We start from the raw sequence: 25264 nt of genomic DNA, 5'->3' as shown, positions 1-25264 counted from the left end.
TAAATGATGTACCTTACACCAGAAACAAAATGAGAACTTATCCTGCTGAAAATTAATGTGTCCCTAAGCTTTTGTTTATCCAGGTGGCTTGAACCAGAAGACACTGGGAGGGTCATCTTGGAAAGTACCCAGAACAAATGCCCACAAATCTTAATGGTAACCCAGCTGCCAGTTCCTAAGATTCCTATTATTTAAGCATTTTTTTAGATCAGAAATTAATAATAGATGGAAACAAAAAAGAATGACACACATAGCCTGTTGTTCTGTTTTAAAGCCAGGAATATTCCATAAACTGCTGAGAAATGCTCAGAATATCACCCCCAATGGATAAATTGTGACTCCAGATCAGAAAAGTGGCCAACATATTTCAGACCTGTGCCTATACAAGTACTGTGGTGGTATTATTGGTCATAACAATGGAAACAAGATGTAAGCATTTCCTCTGCTTTATATGCTTGCTGAGCAAGTTCTTAGTAAAATAACACAGTAGGTGCTATGGAAAAGTTTATTTCTTTTCCCACTTCCCTTTTCTCTCTCTTTTCCTCCTGTCTTACAAGTATGGGGGGGAGTTGCACAGAAAGAGGAAAAAGTGAAATTATAGTTATGGGAGTTATTTGACATGTCTAAAAATTATAAATATTATTTTTCAAATACTAATATACAATACATCCAAAATATACCACAAAACTTCCCAGTATCAGAAGCATATTTCTAAGAATTTCAATAGTTTCCCAAACGTGTTTTTTGTGCTTCTCTATGGTGCCTTCAATTTAAGAACACCCTGAAAATAATTCCTTTGCCATTAGCTTTGATAATGTTCTGAAGGCATATAAATTACATGATAAAGGAGGTTACTTAACAGGGAAAACATCTATGAAAGTTAACATTTGTACCAAATATCAGAAGATTTCCTAAATAAAGAAAAGCTTATTTGAATTCCCTCATGGGGAATTTCTCCATCACTTCTGAATTATCTTTTATAATTTCAAGATGAAATTACATCTTGAAATTTCAAAAAAAGAAAATAAAGCTGATAAAATTGGAATGGCATTCCACTGAGAGGAGAACTTGAAGGAACCATGTTCCATAGGCTGTTGTCAAAAACAGGGCACTTTTAAGCTGTCGATTTAAGTTAGTGGAGACATCCCTGGCACTCACCCTTCCCTGACTCCATTTCGTACTGTTGTCTTCTTACCATGAAATGTAAACTAATAGCAAGTTGCATAAAAGTAAAAGAAAGTTAATAAAAATGAAGTTAGACTTGTATAGGAGGTGACACTGATAAGCATTGCTTGTTTCTATGAGCTATTCCTCTCAAGGGTGCGCTTTGGTATTTCCTACCTACTTCAACTCTGCTGTTGTCTCTCATGCACTTAAAGGAACTTCAGGGCTTCTTCTCTAAAACCCACATTTCTCTTGGTCTCTTCTGAACCAAACCTTGGAGATTTCAACAATAAATGTCCAAATGCTCAGGTGTGTCGTTATAAAGCCCATTTGCGTCATCTGAAAAGTAGGCCCCACCAACCATTAGTTCCTTATGGCCATCTATTATAGTTTCATGAAGTGAAACTAAAGCTGAAGTGACTAAAGTGAAGTGACTTGAAATGTAACTAATTTAAATAATAATTAAATGATGTAGTGACTAAAACTGAGGAAGAAATAATGGAGTTTGGGAAAGTCCTTGATAAAATAGTACTCTGTGGAGATTCAGAACATAATTTTTGAATGAGAATTACAAGTTGAAAGATGTTACAGGAATACATAGCCTGATCTAATGGGTATGGAGAAAATTAGACAAAGTTAAGAGTTATTTAGATGTTTGAATCTACAGCACTTAGGGACAAGAAAGGTGGAAGAGCATGAGAGTAAAGGAGAAATCTAAAATAATGCTCAGCTTTCTGATTTTAGCAAGGACAGGCTTGGTGATGCCACTTTACTTAGCTAGGGAATACTGAAAGGAAATCAATTTTGGAGGTTAGATAATGAGTTTGGGACGTATTGTATCTGAGATGTTTGTGAGAGATCTCAAAGGAGGGGATCCCAGGTCCAGGGCTCAGGTCTCACCTAGAGTTATAAACTGGGGCATCATTCACACAAATAGATTGCAACCAAGATCATAGAGAAAAAGAAGAAAGCTTAAAACCAGGAGTTTAAGGATCTCCTTGCAGTAATTACTCTGAGGAGGCCCACAAAATGAGACCAAAGGAGTAGTCAGAAAGTTTGGAGGAAAACAGTGTCATATTACAGAAGTCAAGGAAAGAGTGTCTTATGGGAGGCTGTCAACAACCGCAAATGTTTAGAGGTCCTACAAGATGAACAGTAAGTCCAGTGGATTTAGTGACATCAGAAAGCTCAGCAAGGCAAAGCTGAATAACGTAATGGAAAGCAAAAGCTAGAGCGCACTGGGTTGGCAAGGAAGAAAGGGAGTCAGAGTATAGACAACTCTTCCAAGAGATCTGATAGTAAAGGGGAGAACAGTTATAGAGCAATAGCTGAAGGGGCATTAAGTAGTGAAAGGGTTTTATTTCCTTTTTAAGATGGTACCAAAGGAGTATATTTAAATGCTAATGGCATGGAGTCAGGTTAACACTCAAAAGGAACAGAGAATAACAAGGGTATAAGATTCCAGAGGATGCAGGAGTGTCTGGAATCCAGACCTCTCTGGGATGTTTGGTACCAAAGGAGTACATTTAAATGCTAATGGCTTGGAGTCAGTGGAGAGGTTAACACTTACAAGGAATGGAGTATAACAAAGGCACGAGATTCCAGAGGATGCAGGAGGGTCTAGAATTCAGACCTCTCTGGATGTTTGGAAACCTTTAGTTGTCCTTAGCTGAAATCCAAGTCCATTAGTGGCTTTGTACCTAAATGAGCTTTTTGGGAATCCTATAGATTTTCCTCATTACTCAGATGTTCGTTAGTTTTCCCTTCTATATTTTCTTCCCATTAGTGCTGTAACACATTACCACAAATTTTGTGGCTTAAAACAGCACGAATTTATTACCTTAAAGTTCTGGAGTCCAGAAGTCTAAAGCAGGTGTCACTGGGCATCACCTGACTGTGTTCCTTGTGGCAGCGCTAGGCCAGAATCTGTTTCTTTGCCTTTTCCAGCTTCTATGGGCCACTTGCATTCCTTAGGTTGTGGTGCCTTTCTCCATTTTCAAAGCCAGCAACGCAGCATCTTCAGAAACATATTCACAAGTCCGGGGACATCTTTGGGGACCCATTATTCTGGATAACTTAGTGGGCATATTTGGGAAGGGGCATTATTTTGCCTACCGTACTTCCCTATTTCTAAAGGACTCTGACAAATTTGTTGAAAATGATGGATGAAGCCAGAAGAGCATTCTCTGCTTGATGTTTTACATAATGAAAAATCTCAGTAATTAATCTCAGCAATGCCATTCTCAAAAGGAGTGTTCACCACTTGCAGAACTGTACTGCACGATGTGAAAATTGAACCTGGACAGTACTAGCAGCAGTTGATTTTATCATTTTTAGGATTCCAGGGTGAAATACATCAACAATCCGAATAGAATCCTCAGCTGCTATTTTTAAGGAAACAACAACAACAACAACAACAACAATTGTGACAGTTGGGAGAACAGTGAGGAAGACTTTATTAAGGGCTATTGATTGCAATCAGTGTCCACAGTAGGAAAGAGAGGGTGGTTCCACTCTACATATGACAAGGAAAAGTGGGGATTTATAGTAGGAGGTGTGTCTGGGGTTTGTGGGTGGGAGATGAGTAACTGGGGAGGCAGGCCAGGGTGACCAGATGTCACCTGGGGTGTGGTGGAGGATAAGGAATTTCTTCAGATATGGAGGATGATCAGATACTAAGGGTGGGGATTCTCGAAAAGTGATTTAGCAGATTTCTCTTTGCAGCTGGGCGCTTGAAGACAAGGTTTAAGGATGACTTCAGAGGAGCCTAACTCAAGTTTTGTTAGGAAGAGAGCCTTTGTCACTATAGTATTTTTTTTTTTTTGCAATTTATTACATCTTATATATGGATTTCTTATCTTCACCCAAGAAATGCTGAGTCTAGACCTAGCACTGAATCTAGGAGGCTGGTAAAATTCAGTGATGCCATCATTGTCATCCCAGGGCTATGCAAAAGAAAGAAATTGAGGGACAGGATAAGACTTAAGGAAGAGAAGAAGCCATGTGTGGTGAGATATAGCTGTCATGTCACTCAAAATGACTGTATCCAAGTGTCCTGTTGTCAGAGACATTTAATAGCACTGTCAGGTCAACTAAATCAAAATGACTTGCACCTCTTCTCCACAAAACCCATTCTCCCGCGTAGTTTATACAAGCAAATCCCTAATCCACAAAAATGATAAATTATTTTTCCTAACTTTCTCCATAAAAGAACATTAATTTTCATTGCCCCTGTCAAAGAATAACAGGGGCAATACTATTCTTATAATACTAATATAATACTATAATACTATTGCTATATACTACTATATAATACTAATATAATACTATAACACTAATACCAATACTATTCTTACTACAGCATCATAATTTCTCAAAGTCATGCAACACCAGAAATTTAACAAATAACTGCTTGAAAATTAATGCAAACAACTAAATTGTTGTCCTTCATTCTATAGACTTAGCCTCATATAACCCCTGAGCACCAAGAAGAAAAGCAGGAGAGTCTCACTGTTACACTCTAGTGCAACATGCAGTCCAAATGATATAAAAGCATCTTTACTCTTATTCCTCCAATTGACTTTGAGTCCATACTGATTCCCCTGCAGATAAGCATAGAAATAGTCCTTCATCTACTATCTCTTTTTTTTTTCTTCTTGTCTCATAGTCTCTTAGGTATCTCCCTCCTGTGAATTTCCTTTTCCCCTACCAGAGTCCATTTTCACCGTTAGGCCTCTGGCCAGGAATCAGTCATTGTGCTTGAACCATTCTTCTCTTCAAAGGAGCCAGGTTTATAGAAGGGGACTTCAGGTCCTGCTTACTGGAAAAGGTAAAAGAGAGTCCAAAGAAACCTTTCTTCTTCTTAGATTGATTTCCTCTAGGCATAACTCATGTGCATTCTGATGCTAATAGTGTTTGTGTTGTTTCCCAATCTTGTTGAAGAACTCCTTCTGTAGAACAATCTGATAAGACCTGAGACCCTGAAGAGGGTGGGAAGGCACCCTTCCCCGAAAGGGAGCAATGGACTAAGTTAACCAATGTTGTCCTACCCTCACCCTGGTTAAACAATTTACCTTACTGGTGTAGATAGAAGGTGGGACACAGCATTGCACTAGGCCCCTACGTAGTGTCTGGCCACTGGTTGCTTCCCCCATCTTCCATCATGGACCAGCCTATATTTGTTTTGTGGTGCCATCTTTGAGATGTCCTCACTTGCTTTTCCACACAAACAAATCTCTCCCACCTCCCAACCTAGTACCAAGGTATTCACACATCTTTCTATTATAATTTTCTTAGTCTTCTGGGGGCAGATCAGTTGACTTCAGGAAGCTCCAGAAAGAAAATCCTGGATTCAGATCTGCTGAAGGGGATTCACTTGCTCGCTCCCTGTGTGGTGGTGGTGCCTGTTAAACCCTTATGGAAGCCCAGGAGTCACTGTGCTTGCCTTCAAGGCATCATCTCTCAGAGTAGCCTGTGAGGAAATGGATCCATCCAACCACTGAGGAACAGAAACAAAAGCAAAAACAAACCTCCAAACACTCATCATTTTCTCTGGATTCTGGAGATGATTCAGCCAAGTTAGAACTGGCAAGATGTTGTGGAGATTTAAGCTAATTGTGGAGGAAGGGAGGGGAAGACCATGGATACATTCAGTCAGTGATAACATTCACAGGCAGAGCCATGTCAGGTAACAAGGGAGAGGCACTGAGAATATAATAGATGTGATCTCCCTTCTGCTTTGTGTAGCACAGCCTTGTCAAGAAGGGGCATGCCTAGAAGATTTCTGGCCTACCTTTTAGGATTTAGCCAGAAATTTAGTTCCCCATGCCTATTATAGGCCAGCAGAAATTCAACTGCCAAAACCTGGCCAATCATCAGAACCACCTAGGGCACTCTGTAAAACTATAGATTCCCAGATACTTTCCTAGATTCACTCAAGCAGACTTTCAGCAGTGAGACCCTGTATTCTCTGTATTGATGAAACTCCCCAGGTGCCAGTGTGTAGAATCGTTTTTATAGCTCACAGAATCTAAGTCACAGATCTGCAAGAGAGCTGTTCTAACTTTTCCATTTTTCCATTTAACAGAATCCTAAATTCACAGATGTTAACTGCAATGTTGTACAATCACAACAGTTCATTATCTGGGGGTGGGGGGGGGGAGGAATGCAGTAGTGAAAAGCTTTGTGTGAAGAAAATATGTGCCTGGGGAGGAAATCTGGGAACCATCCTAACAATGTACCAATGGAAACCTTTGGACTGGTCATTGCTACTATGGTTTTGTATCATATATGCACTTAACTTTCATCTATTTATTCACTGAACAAATGACTTAAGACATGTGCCAGGCACTGCTTTAGACAGAGAAAACACAATAGCGAACAAAACAAAGATTTCTGACCTCATGGAGCTTTCGTTCTACTGGGGTAGGAAGAGACTACCAAGAAGATAAAAATAAAACAGTCAGACATAGCATTTCAGAAAAAAGCAAAGCAGGGAACAAGGATCTGACGTGCCCAGCAGTGGGGGTTGCAGTGAAATTGTAGGCAAGATGGCTGGGGGAGACTTCCCTGGGTGAAGGTGACTTTAGAGAGGAGAGACCTGAGGAACTGAGGGAGCCAGCCATGTATGCATCAAAGCTACAATTATCCAGGCAGAGGAAGAAGCAAATATAAAGGCCCTGAGGTAGAAACATGCCTAGCCTGTTAGGAAGAAGGAAAGGAAGAATATTGTGTCCGTGAGGTAAAGGGGGGCCAAATCATGTAGTATGTTAGCAGATGGGTTTTTAGTCTACATGAGATGAAAAATCATTGGAAGATTTTATCTTATTTTATTTATTTTTTTAAAGATTTTATTTATTTATTTGACAATGAGAGAAACAGCCAGCAAGAGAGGGAACACAGGTAGGGGGAGTGAGAGAGGAAGAAGCAGGCTTCCCAGTGGAGCAGGAAGCCCCATGCGGGGCTCGATCCCAGGACTCTGGGATCACACCCTGAGCTGAAGGCAGACGCTTAACAACTGAGCCACCCAGGTGCCCCAATCACTGGAAGATTTTAGACAAAAGACTGTCAAGACCCAACTTAAAGTTCAATGAGACCTCTCTGTGCAGAGCTGAAACCAATCTGAAAGGGTAGGCCACAGAAGCAGTAGGACCAGACATGAAGCTACCACAATACTTCAACTATAGTACTTGTGCTGGGCAAGGGAGAATTAACCATTTCAATAAACACTAACCATGGGCATCACGGTGCATTTATGCCTCTGAGTCAACAAAGGAAGGAGGGTAAGGGTCTGCAATTCCCTCAATCCATTTACTTCCTAGACGTGTCTCCCAGTGAGAGCATCCTACTGCCACAAGAGCAATGCTAACCATTGGAGGTGCATGTTTTTCATCCTACCTGGGCCTCAAACACCATACAAGTCCTCAAAGCATCCACATCAGCCAGACCCTTCATGCTGATTCTGGGGACTGGCACGGGCCCAACATCTGCGGGAGTCCCCCAAAACTTGAAGCAATAAGTGCTTCCTACATACTCTCTCTCAATCCTTGTTTTTCCTAAGTGTTTTCTTCATCAAGTGCTCTATAAGCTCTTTGATCACTCTCCAGAGCACTTCCACATGTCATGAGCACTGCATCCCTGCCACCATGGTTTTAAACTAAGTATTTTGTTCCTTCCAAAGCTTTTACTAAAACACATGTGTTCAGGATCTAAGGTGTGGGGCTGTTGGACTATGGCTAGGTGAAAATATGTATTTGCTCCCATCTACCATTGCATTTTAGATATTTCTGCTAATATAAAATCCTATTGTAACAGTGGTTGTCACTAAGATGTGGGAAGTTTTCTGATATACACTGAAAATTTCTAAGCATATATCAAACTACATTTCAGTTCTTTTAACTGACCAAACTTATTTGTCAATTAAATCTATCCTTTTTTTAAAAAAAATTGTATTTCTTTATTTGAGAGGGAAGAGAGCGCAGGGGAGTAGGGGGCAGAGGGAGAGGGAGAGACTCGCCAAGCAGACTCCGCACTGAACTTGGAGCCCTATGCGGCACTCGATCCCAGGACCCCAAGATTACGACCTGAGCTGAAATCAAGAGCCGGACGTCCAATCAACTAAGCCACCCGGCACCCCAATCAACTCTGTTCTTTTAATGCTGCTCTTATTTCCAAATCAACAAACACATGCCAACTTCAAATGTATTCTAAATGTTCACAGCATTAATGGGAAGTAATTGAAAACTCTTCAAAGTTGGCCGTTTGTCACTAGAGACACCGGTCTCCATATGAATAAAAACACTAAAGGGATAAAACAGAGAAAACTTCAAGTAGTAAGACTAATTTGACGTTTACAATGTAAAACACTTGTGCTATAAGAACCCCCAAAAGAAGCGAATCATTTATTTCAGAGAAGTACTATTCTCAGATGGCAATTGTGAAAGTCTAGAGAAGGACAGAAAACTAGGAAGGTTATTGTTGAAGTTTTGTTTATTATTCAAGTAGTGAGAGAGAGATATTTACAAGGATGAGCCAATTTTCAAGTCCAAGTATGGCAATAGATGAAACTGGACTCCCTTGTGGTTACTGAGAAATATACACAGCTTCCAAAACCACATGAAGGTGAGTCAGAGTGATGGGCATTTGTACAGAGGAGGAAGCTGACATAGTCTTTTAGGCCAAACAGTAATCCTGGGTGGCTCTGATGAAATAAAGTATTTAATCACCTCACCGGGAAGAGTCGTTCTTATTGAGTAAACACTTGGCAGCCTTGGTCATTAGCTTGGAAAGCAGAGAGAAAAGTAAACGTTCACGAGGTAGTACGCGACGGAGATGTTTGTTTAGGCTAAATCCCGAACGTCCTTTGGGGCCTAACTCGGTGCTGCCTCTCCCCTACCACGGAACTGAGAATGTGGGAGCCAACAGCGCATCTGACTCGGTCGCCATGTGCAGGGCTCCAGTGACTAATTACTGCTGAATTAATTTTTTAAATGACGGTGGAGACCTGTCTGGGGAGAGGTGTGCTTCCCATCGTGAGAGGCATGTGAAGCAGAAACCAGATCAGTGGTTCTTAGCATTTCTGTGTTCACTGAACACTTTTTGGTGGTAGCATTAGCGAAGGGATCAAAAGGGGAAATGCCCGTTTTTAGAAAGTATTTAGAAAATCTTTAAAAAGCCTCCCAGACACTCACTGGGTCACCCTTCAGTCATGTATTACAGTAGACGCAAAACTATTAACTTCCCGGATGCACAGAGCGATGTTTTCACGTGATTTAGGTCTTTGAACCTAGTATTAACCACATGTCCTTTCTCTGATTAGCAACAAGCTGTATCCTGCTTTCTCCTCCAGTCTGTCCATCACAGCTTTCCACCCACCAGATATCTCTCTAACAATGTGCAGCCACACTGACGGTAAAAGGCAAATTTTACTTATTAGTTACAACTGGCAGCTGACCTATGAAAAGCTGGAGGGACACTCATGTCTGAGAGCCACTTACTTAGACAAGCATCAGTTAGAGATGTTGCAGATGTAATTCCTGTGCAGATGAGATCAGATGGTCCCAAAATACACATTCTAAGCTAAGTCTCTAAGCTACTCAAACTATAATGACAGCTGCTGTTATCTATTTAGTTCCTAGTATTTTTGTTGTGACTCACATGTGGTACTTTGCATGAAGGGTTTAAGGCTAAGAGCATGAGGGTTTAAGGATATTAAGAATGAGAAGCTGGAAATGGTCAAAGGCAAATGTCACAATTTCTTCCGGGCCTTTTGTCCTTCAAGGCTACATAGAAAAGTGAGCCCAGTCTGCCCCAGCTGCGAGCAAAAGAATGCTCCTGTTGTCTGTCTTCTTTCTAAACCTTTTTAAGCAGCACAACTGCCACCACCTCTTCTCCTCTTTGCCATGACCCTAAGTTATCATTGTCATTCCATCTTCACACTTACTCTAAGTTGAAGAAGAAGGAGGGGAAATCATGAAAAACGGCATGTACTTAATGGTAGCAACTGTGATTTCATACCCGAACTACGGCTAATCAGGTTTGCTCCCTACCTGTGACAGAAGAATTTCTCTTGTCTCTGTGTCTCCTGGAGCCCCTGGGAATGGGCGAAACCTGAGATTATCTGGTCAGATGACAGAACCCTCTATGCTTCAGGCAGATGTGACCTTGGCAAGACTATCTGAGCTGCTAATGAAAATCTAGGAAAGAGCACCAGTGGGGATGGGTAGTCCTGTCAGGAGCTTCCAGATAAGGGAGCCTGGACTCAGGGAGAATGGTGCAAGTCAGATCGTGCTGGAGTGTCGACCACCCCTGGGCTAATTCCACTACAAATAGGATATGAGGCTCCTGGAGCCCCCACTTCGTTGAAGAGTTTAAACACTTTTATGATTTGTAACGTGTTTAGAAATGGGACAAAAATATTTTTTATTGTATGTGTGAAGAGGTCATTAAATAGTAAAATATAGCTGTATGAGAAACTTCTTTCTTGGTATATATACTTCGTTTTTTCTTTTTTCCCCCCAGTTTTCCTGAGATATAATTGACCTATAACATGGTGTAAGTTTAAAGTGTACCATGTGTTCACTGGATACATGTGTATTTTGCAAAATGATTGCCACCATAATGTTAGCTAAGATTACCAGCCCATCACAGAATTACCATGTCTATTTTGTGGAGGGAACATTTAAGATCTACTCTCCCAGCAACTTTCAAGTATGCAATACAGTAGTATTCATTATAATCATTACACTATACATTACTCAGAATTTAAGTTTATAACTAGAAATTCATACACTTTGACCAATACTTCTCCAATTCCTCCCTCCCCATCCCCCTTCTTAGTAAATACCACTCTTTTTCAATCAGTTCAGTGTTTACACTCTGTTTGGTAAAATACGTCAGACAGAGAAAGACAAATACTATATGATATCACTTATACATGGAATCCAAAAAACTGCACTTTAGCTTATCTCCTTATCAGCATTTTCATTTAATACATGAAAACAATACAATGAGAATCAAGGCCCTTGTGCTAACTCTTCTTTTCCAATTGTCTTTTCCCTTTGCTATTGTCCGAATTGCATCCCCAACGAAATTCATGTTGAAGCCCTAACCCCAATGTGATAGCATTTGGAGATGGTACCTTTGGGAGTGATTAAGTTTCAATGAGGTCATAAGGGTTGGGTCATGAAATGAATGCCCTTAGAAGAAAACTTCAGAGAGCTTGTGGTCTCTCTCTGAACCATGTGAGGACACAATGGGAAGGTGGCTTTCTGCAAACCAGACAGAGTTCTCACCAGAACCCAACTATGCTGGCACCCAGATCTCAAACTATTGGCCTCCAGGACTGTGAGAAGATAAATCTCTGTTGTATAAGGCCCTGAGTCAAAGGTTTGGTAGTGTGTTATGGCAGCCTGAGCTAACCAAGACACCCTGCCTCTCTTTCCCTCATTCTCTTTCTCTGTCTTCTGGGCAGGCAGAGACAGAGGATGCAGACCTTGCAACTGCAATTGCCTAGATAATGACATCCTGCTGCATTTTTACCCCTTTATCACTAGAATTAGATGAACAAAGTATTGCACCTATTTTGCCTTATTTTTAAAAAAAAGTTTTTGACCAGTTTGCCTCCTTAATGGCACTAAATGCCTTTTCTTAGGTGTGTAAATTGGTAGGAAATAACTCCTCCTTGAAGAGAGGTCAAAGAGAAAGAGGACAAGCAGGCACAACAAGGAGGGAGGCCCCTGATGCCCTTCTCCATCCCGGAGCCTCATGAAGGCCCTGTCTTCCCTTTCCTGCCCACCATTCCTTTCCTTCCTATCTTCTCACTGCCTCTTGTTGCCACTTCCTGTCTTTTCTTTCCTCTCCTGTGAAAACTCACTTCAACCCATAAGATTTCCAAGATTTCCATGCCTCTACCTTCGGGAGTAACAGAAAAATGATCTGTGTGCTAACAGTTGAGGGTCAACAATCCTCCCTCCCAACCAACAACCATACATGTTAACTAGAGCCACCTACAAGAAACCCATCCCCCTGGGTTTCAGAGAGGGCTCACCCAAAAGGAAAGTCGAGTCCAGCACCAGCCAACAGAAAAGTGAGAGCCACCAACGCAGGCCACGTATGATGTTTCACATTTTCCAGGAGCCACATTTTTAAAATAGGAAAAATGAATGAGTGAACATTGTTTTAAAATGTATCTTATTTTACACAACAGATCCAAATTTTATTGTTTTCATACATAACCAATTTTTAAAATTTAATGAGATAGTTCACATTTCTTTCACACTTGTCTTCAAAATCAAATGTGTATTTTATACTTATAGTACAACCATTTCAGACTAGCCACATTTAATTGCTTAATGCCACATGTGGCTAGTGGCTACTGTATTGGACAGCACAGCTCTGGCCAGATAAAAGGTGAGGAGGCCCTGGCGTATCAGCAGCTGATGAAAGCCTCCTGCCAAATGGACTGACTCTGCCGGGCCTGAAAGCACAGGCCTATTGCAGAGGCAACAAACCACATGCTCCTTTGAGGTGTGGAGATTTTTTTCCACTGCTTTTAAAGAAAGGTATTCAAACTACCATCTCCTTCAATATTAGTGTTAAAATTTCACATCTTCAGAACAAAAACTTCTCCACAGATTCTTGGAATGTAGGACATCGCTAAGCACAACTGCTAAAGAGCAAAGGACATCCTGATCTTTCCCCTCATCACTTTTGGGAGGCCCAAAGCATCCTGCCCCCTGTGCAATTCAGTGTTCAAGCTTTCATCCCACGATCCCTTGGGGAAAATTAGAAAAAAAACTGCAAATGAGTTTTATTTGCCGAGAAGTGGGTGATTCCCTGCCTGCATGGACTATCACAGCAAAGCTGCCCCATCTTTAGCCCGTCTTTACACCATAGTAGCAGGCATTTGTCTCCTGGACTGGCAGTTAGGTTTCCCTCCGGTGCAGCTGTGGGGTTTGGGTTCACGGAGGACTAAATGCTGGACCCTTGAATTATAGTAATCAGCTGTCAATACCATTCATTCGTATGCTATTAGCTCGAATATTCCTACAGTGACACCCAAGCAATTGACATCCCTTACTTACAGCTGATTTGTCTGCCCTTTATATAAGTCAGAGACGTGATTTTAATGGTGGAGATTTCAGGATGAAAGCGGTAAACGAGGGTGACCCTACTAAAGTCTAGTAGGATGTGGTTTGCTATCAGCAGCTACATTGTTTGATGGTCTACTGGAACTTTTTTTCCCCCAAGGCTTCCCTGCTGCCAGCCACCAACATTTTAGCTCTTTATTGGAGCCTCCCTCTTCCTCCTTACTCAGGCTTCTATCCTTCTCTGAGGGGTCAGAAATTATAAAGGATAAGCTTTTCTATCCAGGAGATACTGGCGATTTTTATTAAGAAATGCTGAAAAAGCTTCAGACCTTACAAAAAGAATCTCTATGGCAGATACTATGCTAATAGTTTTCCTGGATCACCTCAAATTATACCCCTGCCAACTGTAAAGCTGACTTGGGTTAAGAAACTAGTCTTTTCTCATCACATCCTCCAGAAGGGGCAGTAACAAGTTTGTTTGTTTTTTTTTCCCCCAGTTGAGTTAAACTCAAGTTAAAGTATATCTCTACTCGATTGTCGCTCTTGTGAAAGATTCTTAAGCAAAAGGATACCATGAAACTTGGGATGACTGTTGTTTATAGATTGGATTTTCAAAGAGTGCTCATTCCCATGGTTAATTAAAAGTTAAATGCTACAAAAAAGAGTTGGCAAAGACTGATTCTCCTCCCTCTCTGGAGGCTTCCAAGTTCTTTTTTCATGAGCACCCTGAAACTTTTCCCTCACCGGATCCGGATTCCATTCTCAGTATATCTGACCAGATGACGCAACATCTGTGTTCCCTTTTAGGAACGTGAGAAATACAGCTTTTTCATCTTCCCTCTCTTTGAGCTCTGGGAAATCCAATTAAAACTGCTCAGACTTTCTTTTTCTTCTTTGCTCTAGAAGACAACTCTCGGGAAGAGTCCAGTGGCGGCCTCCCGCCTGTGGAAGAAGGTGATCGAAAAATTAACCTGATTATGGAGTTGTCGACGCAAGTTTCCCTTCAGACTGAGAAGATCACCCAGCTGGAAGATGTTTTAGAGCAAAAGGAAAGGAAGATTCAGCAGCTGGAAGCTGAGCGGGGATCCCAGCCCTTCCAAGAGGTTGAGGACTCTCCAGAATGTTTACAAGAAGCCCCGATTTTCTTTAATAATAGTGTCACCCCTGTGGTCTCTGATGAGGATATGTAAGGATTCCCAGTAAGAAAATAATAAATGTTTATTAAGTGTCACCAGTGTAAAGTCCAGAACCCAGCTAGTCTCCCCATTCGCAAACTCAAGTTCAAGATGATGGGTTTGAATATATCCTATAACATTTGTATTGGAAGGAAACAAAGCAAAGGGGAGTCTTCAGATGCAATTCCTGAATATTTCCCCTTCAGACATCAGTAGTCAGGTAACCCACACACTTGTGGAACACTATGTTTTTAAATATCCCAGATAACCATGGGATGGAGAAAAACACACAACTACACCAACGGTCAAAGAACATAGTATTATTTTCTTATCAGAGGTTTGTCACTTTGCAAGGTGGCACCACACCTGGATCCATAAGCAGCTCATCTGTGGACAGAAAACTGTCATAGAAGGCAAGCTTCAAGCTGGGGAGCATTAGGGTACTGAAGAGTGGCATCATTGCCAGCAGAGTTAACAGACGTGAGGTCCGTTTTTTCATGTCCTCTAGAATATATTTCTTTATGGCATGTATCTTATTAGCATTTAGCAAGGGTAGAATTGAAATAAAATTAAAGAATAAAAATAAATAAAGAATGGATGAATCAGCACTGTGGTCCTTTGGGAAAAGTGTCCTGGGACAACATCTCCTTGGGAAAACAGACATCACTATTTTTTCCTGTTGGATCAAGACTCAGACCAAAACAAAATATACTCTTCTGTTATTATTGTATCAAGGAGGTGTGGACAGCACAAAATCATGTCAGGAAAAATAGAGGATGGGCAAAGGAAAGCTACCCTATAATTAATGGTCTAGAAGGAATCATATCATGTTCTTCTTTCACGCATCTCCTTCGAGTAAACTATTTCCCACACAAAGGGAGCAGCTAGGCACTAACTTTGGTACTTAATTCTTACTGTCCTAGTATAGAATGACTCAGGCAAACAGCTGTAGCTCTCCCGTGGATCTGACTACATCACCACTTCTTGATTTAATTAAACCAGTTCAACAAATACTGAGAGACTTCTGTCTACCAGAGACAACAGATATTAGAAATATCATAGCAAACATGAGAATCACCACTTTTATCATGCAAGAGTTTATAGACACACATGAGTCTCCTCAAAGGGAAGGGAGATAAGAAATGGAAGGGAGAATGTAACACAGAGTAAACCTGATTAATGCTGCTTAATAAAGGTTCTCATTTACTGAGCATGAGTAATCAATAAGAATTCATATTCCTGGTCTTTGGGTTAGGCCCCAGGAGCATGCATTTTAACACAGGTGGGATTCCTGATGAATGTTTTTTTAGGACCTACAATTTAAGACACATTGGTATAAGGCTGAATTCAAGCAGAGCTGTCACACTTTTATTCCCAGATAAAAGACTATACCCAAAGGGAGAATTGCTCCTTGCAAACCAATGGGAGGTGTCTTCTACAAAATTCAATTAGCGTATAATCTGATTATGGATCCCGACTATCTACAAAACAAAGATTCCAAATCTGACTTAAAAAAAGGGGGGAAGTAATTAAATTTGGGGCTCATAATAGCTTTACAACATTGACTCTAGGTGTTCATTTCAAAACAAGACAAAACAAAACAAAACACAGATTGTACCAGTAAGTGCTCTTTCTTACAAAGCTAGACTCTTTCTATATTTGTATATAATCTCAGAGTTTCACATGTAATGTCAGCAAGGATGTACAGTTGCAGTCCATGATCGGAAATGAAACCAATTTACAACTCTCTGATCATGAATAGACACCTACCCCAGAAAGTGACTCAGGGTACTTTTCCATGATTCCAAAAAGAACCTTTTCCACGGAGTGTGCTTCAGCCCTTACAGAATCCACTTCAGAAATCCCTTCTCCTTCTCACCTCCTCAAACCCCATGATGTCCTGAGTCTTTCCATTTCTCTGGCCCCGACTAGGTCTCTCTGTTCCAACCTTGAAGTTTTGCCCATTGTTTCGGACAACATGGCTGAGGGTTGGTATGTCCTCATTGTGTCTATCTGTGAGAAAGCTTTAAATCTTTCTGTTTCTGAAGAGTGGACTATCTCCAAGACAAATCACCATCTCCACAATTTTGAGCTGTTATTATGATCATCAAGTTTCCAGCTCTTTATTTTACCAGAGATTGTCTTAATCCCAAGGGATATTGGGGGGGGGGGTAGTGAGAAAGATGGAAAGTAGGGAAGGAGAGAAAAGAAAATCCCATCATATCCCAGAGAGGGGGATGTTAACTTCTAGGTCCATCCCCCCCCCCCCCCCCCCCCCCCCCCCCCGCCAATGCCTTGGCTAGCCCTCAGAAGGAAAGCAGACTGACAGTGGAGATAAAATAACAGGCGGAGCTGGAACTGTGGTTAATAATTAACTGAGCCTGTCACTTCTAAATATCCAAGATGAGCCAGTGAAGAAGCAAGCAAGCATCAGGGCTCCCGTTACCCTGCAAAACCATCCTTATAAGAAGCTCATCTGGGTTACTAGACTCAGGTCCTGGTGATCTCCAAATCAGAAGTGGGGAGAAGATTCCACCCAAAGGTGAAAAGACTAATCTCTGCTAGTGAATCTTAGTAACAAGCATTCTTTAAATATCCAGGGTTTATGGGGTGGTGTGGGGATAGTTGAGGGAGGAGGAAGGGCAGTGGGAAGAGGTGTTGCTGGCCTCTGAGGCTTTTCTAAGTGGAAAATTCACATTCCCAGCTGGATATTTACACCACTGTATGTCCCCAAAGTTCATTTCCATTTTCTGCCATTCCTCCAAAGAAGTAAATAGTAATCTTCAATTGTGCTCAACACCTGTTTCAGATGAACTAAAAATCAGATTATGCCCCACACTGTAGCAAAGTCTATTTTCTAACAAGCCAGTTAAGCTGCTGAAGCAGCCTAATAATCTTTCAAATATCTGGTGTAAATATCACAAGACAATTAGCATGCTGAGGACCCTACTTCTTAATGAAAATTTAGCCAACCTTCAGTTAACATTGCTGGTTGACTACTGCAATTCAGAAAATTAAAACACTTAACAAGTAAGTCAAGCCATTCTCATATATTCTAAACATTCACAGAATTATATGCATAGTTTTAATTCTCTTTTTTCACCAGTCATTAAATTTTCTTAGCAAGAAAGTCTAATTTAAATAAATGTTGGATTTAACAGTTTAGTTTTATTATTACGTCAGTGTTCTTCTGAATACTTTCATGGCAAGCTGAAATGACAGCAAAGGATTTGTTAAAGAGTATCAGGAACCCATGTCATTGGAGAAACCAGCTCATAAATGTGAAAGGCGTGCCCTAGGATTCCTTGAAGTTCAGCAAAAGAGAAGAAACTATGATATTTTCTGCCTAAATACATTTCAGGGAAAGAATGAATTGAATCAAGTTTTAATTATGTCCTACACTCCTCCCTGCTTATCCCCAAATCCAATTATTCCCTTTTACATTACACTGAAGTAAAGAATTTTGGGTTTAATGCAACAAATGGAGAAGTGTTGATGAATGTTGCAGGCTTAAGTCAAAATAATATTTATTTGGCAATTATTGAGTATAGGGACTTCAGAGACAACACTGTTCCATAAGAAGGAAGACAACATTTTTAAAAGACTTGGTAAATCAAACGCCTGAGATTCAAAAAGTCTGACTCTGGTAATTTGAAAAAAAAATTAGAGGAGAAAAAAAAAAGGAAAAAGGAAACCGTAAAGAATAAATCAGTATGATAATTTTCTCCTGCTATTACAACAACATCTTTTATTAAGATTTCCCAGACACAAGAGAGCTTTTTGCTTAACAGAGGAGAATCAAGTTCAAGTAGGAAATAACCTTTTTAAAATAAAAGTACTAGTACACTGGGACGAAGTTCATTGCAAAAGACAGGGCTGGCCATGAGATTTCCCATATCTAATGAAATGAGAACTTTTATGATAAAACAAAACAAAACCAAAACAGTTCTTATTCCCAGCTTCCCAAAGAAACTGAACATCTGGAGTCAGATACTCAATACAGTCCCAATAACACAAACCTATGGCAAGATGACATTTAACTGACCATTTCCATCTATAAGATTTACATTTATTTATTTGCTTTTTGTTTCACAAAGAAGGACCCTTAGTACTCAAATCCAAAAATACCCAATTCTTTGTTTCTGGATGGAAAAATCACATGACATATTATCTAATAACTCCTGAATCCATTTTTCTAAATGTCACAAATAAGTCTCGCCAAAAGTTTATTATCTGATATCACCTTTTTCACAGAATGATGGTAGCACAGGCAAGGGATGATAGGAGAATGGGAGAGAAAGAATTATCCCAGCACCAGCTCTCTGTCACATGGGATCTAAACAGCAATAACAGTGAATTCCAGTTAAAAGAAAAAAAGCTGGTAATATAATCACTGGTCTTGTAATAAAAAGGGGTTCCTTATTGCTTGGCTGCTAATTAAATAAAATCGGTATGAAAGAAACTACAAATAGTGGAAGCCCTTGTTAGGGACCTGCATTTACTAGCCATCAGTTATGTATATAGGAATATAGCTATAGCTATATTATATAGCTAACATTTACATTGCAATTTATAGTTAATCGAAGTATTTTCAAATCAATGATTTTATTTAATTCTCGTAAAGTATGCTTTAACCAAATATGTAACCCCAAGTTTACAACTAGGAAATGTCAGAACCAAGACTTGCGGCCCCCAGGACTGAATAACTTTTGCAACACTCACTGTCTCTGTGCAGTCACAGAAACAAAGACATTCACCATCTATACCTCTTTCTCAGGTAACACTTCATTTCCATTTATAGGAAAAACAATTTTCCACAGGTACCTTCTTACTCAAGCTTATTCCACAACTGGAGACAAAAAGCTGTCCAGATTCAACTGACCAATTTATTGGGTTTAGCCAGTATAGTGTTTTGGATTTTGTTTGCTCATTATGTTTTTTGCTTTTTAAATTGATTTTTAAGTAAATGCTTTTAAGAGGCTGGGGCAGCACTGTACAGTTCTCACTAGACCTAACCATTTCCAATTGTCTTATATCTTAGGGCTCCTTAAGATATTTATCTTACCTGGCTGGCCCTGTAAGTAAATGGGTTTGGAATTCCTGCCAGAAATACTCACAGTGTGTACCCCAGATGAATTTGGTACATTGTGGTTGTCACCAAAAAATTCCAATATCTTAATCTTTTGATTTAGAATCTAATATATACATTCAAAATTAGGATTTTACAGCCTACATTCAATGTTCATGCATATTCTCATATGCATAAGAGAGCCAACACAGCAAAGACCTAAAGAAAGTACTAAGCAAGAATCCTCATCAGGTCAAGACAGTTTCTGAATCTTTCTGTTTTGATGTGCTGTGTAGAAAAAGGGAATTCTGATAGTAAAAAGTCATCTTGTCCACATCACCAACACCAGTAAGCAAGTAAATGATTATCAGAACTGGCATTTTCTAAAGGAAGGAATCCCACACATAGTCTACTTTTTGAGACTACAAAACTCTCCCTTTGAGTCAGTGGCATGGATTCTATGCTACCCAGGGAGAGAAAGACAACCAGTTAAGTGACATCCGCAAAGGTGATCAGTTGTAGCTCTATCTGCTTTTGTCTTCTACTTAGACGAAAATGCAGGCATTGGGTCTCCTCAGCACAGAGTATATTTAGCAATAATGCCTTAAATGTATCAAGCAAAGTAAAAAAAAATTATGCCTATATTTATCCTGATGACCCTGTGAGTTATGGGTTTCTCATTTACACATGGGGAAACTGAGCTCTAGATGTTAGAGCTATAGTTTTAGAGTCCACAACGAGAGTCAACAAACTATAGCCACAGGCCAAATCCAGTTTGCCACCTGTTTCAGCATGGCCAGTGAGCCCAGAAGAGTTTTTGTATTTTTCAATGACTAAAGGACAACAACAAAAACCAAAGAATGACATTTATGGAACAAAAATTATATGATATTCAAATTTTCCTGTCCCTAAATTAAGTTTTACTAGAAAGCAATCATGTTCATTCATTTAGGTGTTCCTGGGCTCTGTTCTTGCTACAATGACAGAGTTGAGTAGTTGTGACAGAGATCTATGACCAGCAAGCCTAAATAGCTGGGCCTTTTTAATAAAAGTGAAGTAAAGTTAAGTCAACTACTCAAAGTCTTACCAAAGGTGGTAAGTTTCAGAACTAGGCATGCATCTGATGTTCTTACTCCAGTTGGAGTCCTCCTTGGGGTCAGGGAACTAACACTTTTACACAGATTCATTCTCAACTTGGCATCCTAAAAAGTATATGTTATCCAGGGCTCCTCAAATCCTGCTAGACTATGGCTGGAAAAAAAATAGGCTGGTATGTCTTTTATCATCCTGTAGCAGAATGCTTTTTCAGATTATTAATACATTTTTCTCCATGTATTGATCTATTTCGTTCCCACAATAGAAAGGTAGCTTGCTTGGTGTGATTTTGCTTAAGACCCAGAAGGTCTGTGTAAAAGGAACAGAGCATAAGGAGAACCTGATCATGAGATACTTTCTTTCTAGATTTTTGTTTCCAAAGCTTACACCCAAGGAAGAAAGATGGGATGAAAAAGTGCCTCTGACAGGAGCCTGGGAGACAGGGAAGGATTCCCACCACTACTGAAAGGAGACCAAGACAGTCATGTGTGTCTCAGCAGCAGCCGGAGCCTGTCCCTGCTCTCCGACATTGCTTGAGGAATGTAGCACAATCTCAGAAGGATCGACTACATGGAACACCAGGCGGGTGGGATTCTGGAGGCCCAGGACATTAGGCCTTGCCAAGAGCTTCAAACCCACATGAGCCTTGTATGTGACCAAACAGCAGACCTGAGAAGACCAAGCTGACTGGGAAGGTAGGAAACTCGACATCATCAGGTGCCAAGAATCCTGGCATAAAGCCAAGGAAATGGAAGACTCAAAATGACTGAGGATGAATTTCCTGCCTCCCTCATGGGATCAGGGCTTAGAGTCAACATTCAGCAAATTTATAGAAAATAAAGAAAAGGAATTAGTGTAGATGTGAGTTTGCAGATTGAGATTCACACGAGGCATACTATTAAAAGTCCCCATTAAAAATGCAAATCACAAAGCCTCCATACCTCTATTCAGAAATTCTCATTGGGTCCAACATTCCATTGAGTTCTGCTCCCCTAAAAATTTACGGAGATCCCACTGTTGTTAGTGACTCAACACCTCAGCCCACCTCCTCACTCTAACCCTCTGTAGCTTCAGAGGATGGCTGTCACCTCTTGCTACATTATGACTGCCTCCTCCCGCCCCCCATGCCTCTACTCTGGTAGTAGAAGGGCTCAGGCCATAAACAGAAGCACCTCCCTCAACCCCCCAAAACACAGACAAACCAGACTGTGGTATTTAACAAAACTTTATTAAATGCTTGGGAATACCCAAAATATGGTGTAAAATACCACACAGTTCAAGTGACTCATAGGCCTGAACTTAAGATCTCAAGGTCTTGCTTTGTTCTTTCCACATGGCAGACATCAGCTTACCTACCACCATTGGCATTTCACTACAGACACTCTGTTCCTTTCTCAGAGAGAGGAGCAGGTCAACAGTTCACCCAACCCAAAGCTGTTCAGTTTGAATCCCAGGATGATTAATGGTAACAATATTCTTCTGGAGATAACTCTAACCCACCTACAAGTTGTGGTCTGACTTCGTGGACTCTAAACATATGTCCTAGAATCAGAGTTATTCAAGCTTAAATAACACTCTCTGTGGGATACTGACAATCTTATAGATATCTATACTTAGGAGGAAATATTCTCAATATATACTACTTTGCAGAATACTAAGTTTCTTAGCCTGCACATTTATTCATATACCCTCAAAAAAGAGAAGTGGGTATTTGCTTTACATCCCAGCAATTAAATGACCATTTTTTGTGACTCTTCTGATATAAGGGAAGGCTTCTCTGAAGATGAATTAAAACTACAACTCTAGAAATAGAGCTGCTGATAATTTATATGGCAGTTTTTGTGGTAAAACAGTCTCTTTCTCTGTCATATCATCCTCTCCTATTTCGAAGATTATACAGAGCACTATAAATTGAAGTAAAAATCTTCTCACCACACTGTCACTTTTGGTAAAATTTCCCATTTTTTTAATAGATTAATACCCAGAGTATATTTTCCCTCACTCAACAAATATTTACTGAGTACTTATTATGAGCTTGTCCTTATTTTACGCTCTATCAATTATGTCAGATGTGTAGATTTATCCCAAATTTATACAGAAAATAATAGAGAGTTTATTACTGCCTCAGAGGTGTTTACTTTACCTTTTAAGTTTATTAAGTAATGAGTTCAAGAAATGGCTGGTAAAAAGAAATCAGGAGGGGGAGTTTTTCTATGCCGCATTTCCTTTTATAAATCCACTTGAAATTGGTGAGAGGGATTTTTTTTTGAAAGCTTCCACAGACTTTGTTGAGTGGATGAATGCTACTTTGCAGGGCCGAACGACCTTCAGAGAGGCAGGCCATGTGCAATCTGCAGCAGATTATAGAGTCAGAAGCCTGCAGGAAATTCTCAGATGGAGAAGGGCTGTGGTTCCCTTTGTTCGCTTTACCTCCAGCCTCACAAAGATGCCAAGAATTTAAATTAATCTGATTATCCTCTGGGAGTTATTCAATCCTACTATTTTACCATAGAAACTTTGACCCATTCCATGCAGTTGTTTTTCTAGATTGCTTTTTTGCTAAGAACTTGAACAAATGGACATCCTAAGACACAGAAAAAAAAATTTTTTTTCCATCTTGTTATGCCCTCCCCAGTTTTGAAACATGGTACTTATCTCCTAAAATGTTAGAATCAGGAGCTCAGGCTGTGGGAAGGGGGTATCCATAACAGTGGGAGTTGTTGCGAGCACTAGACCATACTGACAGATCCCTGAGACCTCATCAAATATTGAAACTGAATAGGCCTCTAGAGTGATGTATAACTTCAGGGAACAAATTCCCATCTGTTACTTTTTCAGTAAAAACTGGAGAACCCAATGCGTACTAAGAAAACAGAACTAGATTTAAAAAGTAAGCCTGTGTTTATACTGAAATTTCTTTTCTTTAGTAATTAAAATCAGAAAATACAATACTTAAATTACAAACCAAAGATGGAAAACTCTTTTGGAGGATGAACCCCTCAAAAAGCATCTGTTCTCTCTAGTACTAGTGTTAATCTTTAATGGGTTGCAATATTTACAGCATTTTCCCCCCAGGAAAATGTGTGGCAAATCTGTAAGAGTTTTAAATCCCGACATACAAATGTTTTATTGCTTTAATGAACGTTCTATAGGAGTAGTAAGTCCTTAGATGAAATGAGAAACTCTATGTTACTAAAGGGCAAATAGAGATACAAGTTTCCCCTCACCCCTGCCCTTGGCACTACCATAGTTAGCCTTCTATATGTATGGTTAAATTATGGTTCTTTCTGATGTGTCTTGAGTAGGCATAATTAACTGTGATAGCTAAAGACTGGACAGGGAACTGCCAATCTGAACTACTTAGCACTTCTCCAGGCAAAGGGAAAGAGAGAATTTAATGTTTTGTGTCACTTCCAGCCAGTGAGGTTTGTTCTAAGATGAATTTGGTGGAATTTTCCCCCAGAGTAAAGTTAATTAGAATTTGCCATAAAGTGAGACAGCTTGAGGAAAGTACATGTCTTATATATATTAGATAGTCATAGATGCTTTTTCATTCTTCCTGGTTACTTTAGTTGTACTAAACTAAAGGGATTATTATGGAAGCTTTATAAAATAAGCCATTTAACTTTCCTTCCAGTTGGAGAATACCTTGTGAGAGTCTTCATTGTGTTATATTTCTTTGAAAGAATTTTAAAGAATCACGGGGCGGGGGTGGAGGGGCTGGGTAATGAAACAGCACTATCATACTTCTCACCTCGAAAATTATCCACACATGATTAAGAGAACTACCATTTAAAATGCATTCAATAATGTGCAATATTTTCTCATCTCCAACAACAAAATTCGATGTTATGTATATATAAGGTAATACCTAGAGTAAACACACAAAAAAAAACTGTACAAAAAGAGATACTCGGGCGCCTGGGTAGCGCAGTCGTTAAGCGTCTGCCTTCCGCTCAGGGCGTGATCCCGGCGTTCTGGCATCGAGCCCCACATCGGGCTCCTCCGTTGGGAGCCTGCTTCTTCCTCTCCCACTCCCCTTCTGTGTTCCCTCTCTCGCTGGCTGTCTCTCTGTCACATAAATAAATAAAATCTTAAAAAAAAAAAAGATATACTCAAAATTGGCACAGATGAACCAAAATGGAATTCTAAAAAATGCTCAAGTAACCCAAAGGAAAGCAAGAAAAAAAAAAATAGAAGGGCACCTGGCTGGCTCATTTGGAAGAGAAAAACTCTTGATCACGGGGTCATGAGTTCAGTGTAGAGATTATGTAAATAAATGAACCTAAAAAAACCCCAGAGAAACAAGCAAGCAAACAAACAAAAAACCAAGAAGGACAAACAGAAAATTAAAAAAACAAAATAGCAGGATGAAACCTAACATAGCAACAGTTAAATATAAATCCAAGGGGTCTAAATATACCAATTAAAACAGAGAAAGGCAATGTGGATTTAAAACCATGTCTGAACTATCTGCTGCCTCTCAGAGACTCATTTAAATGTAATGCTATAGACGAATGGAAACTTAAAAATGTGAAAAGATATATAAATACTGATCAAACAAAAGCGGTAGTTGCTATATTAATATCAGATAAAGTAGACTTCAGAGCAGGTAAAATTACCAGAGCTGGAGAGGGGCATTATATTGTGATAAGAGTTGATCCACCAAGAAA

At 40.0% G+C, this 25264-nt stretch overlaps 1 protein-coding gene and 1 long non-coding RNA gene across 2 annotated transcripts in view; one reads left to right on the top strand and one right to left on the bottom strand.

The window, feature by feature from the left end:
- The window catches only part of CCDC192 (coiled-coil domain containing 192), a 193605-nt gene extending 179017 nt beyond the window's left edge, over positions 1 to 14588 (top strand). Inside the window, 1 exon segment of the mRNA XM_087862334.1 lies at positions 14157 to 14588. Within this exon segment, the coding sequence (XP_087718460.1) occupies positions 14157 to 14443 (287 nt within the window). The 3' untranslated portion in view covers positions 14444 to 14588.
- The window catches only part of LOC148110133 (uncharacterized), a 172541-nt gene that overhangs the window by 95557 nt on the left and 51720 nt on the right, over positions 1 to 25264 (bottom strand). The gene's annotated exons all lie outside the window — the stretch shown is intronic.

The sequence above is a fragment of the Ursus americanus genome, chromosome 5, assembly GCF_024610735.1.
Source record: "Ursus americanus isolate L20-20 chromosome 5, mUrsAme1.1.p, whole genome shotgun sequence".
NCBI lineage: Eukaryota > Metazoa > Chordata > Mammalia > Carnivora > Ursidae > Ursus > Ursus americanus.
Note: the sequence above shows the minus strand (reverse complement) of the source record. Positions and strands in the feature narration are given on the sequence as shown.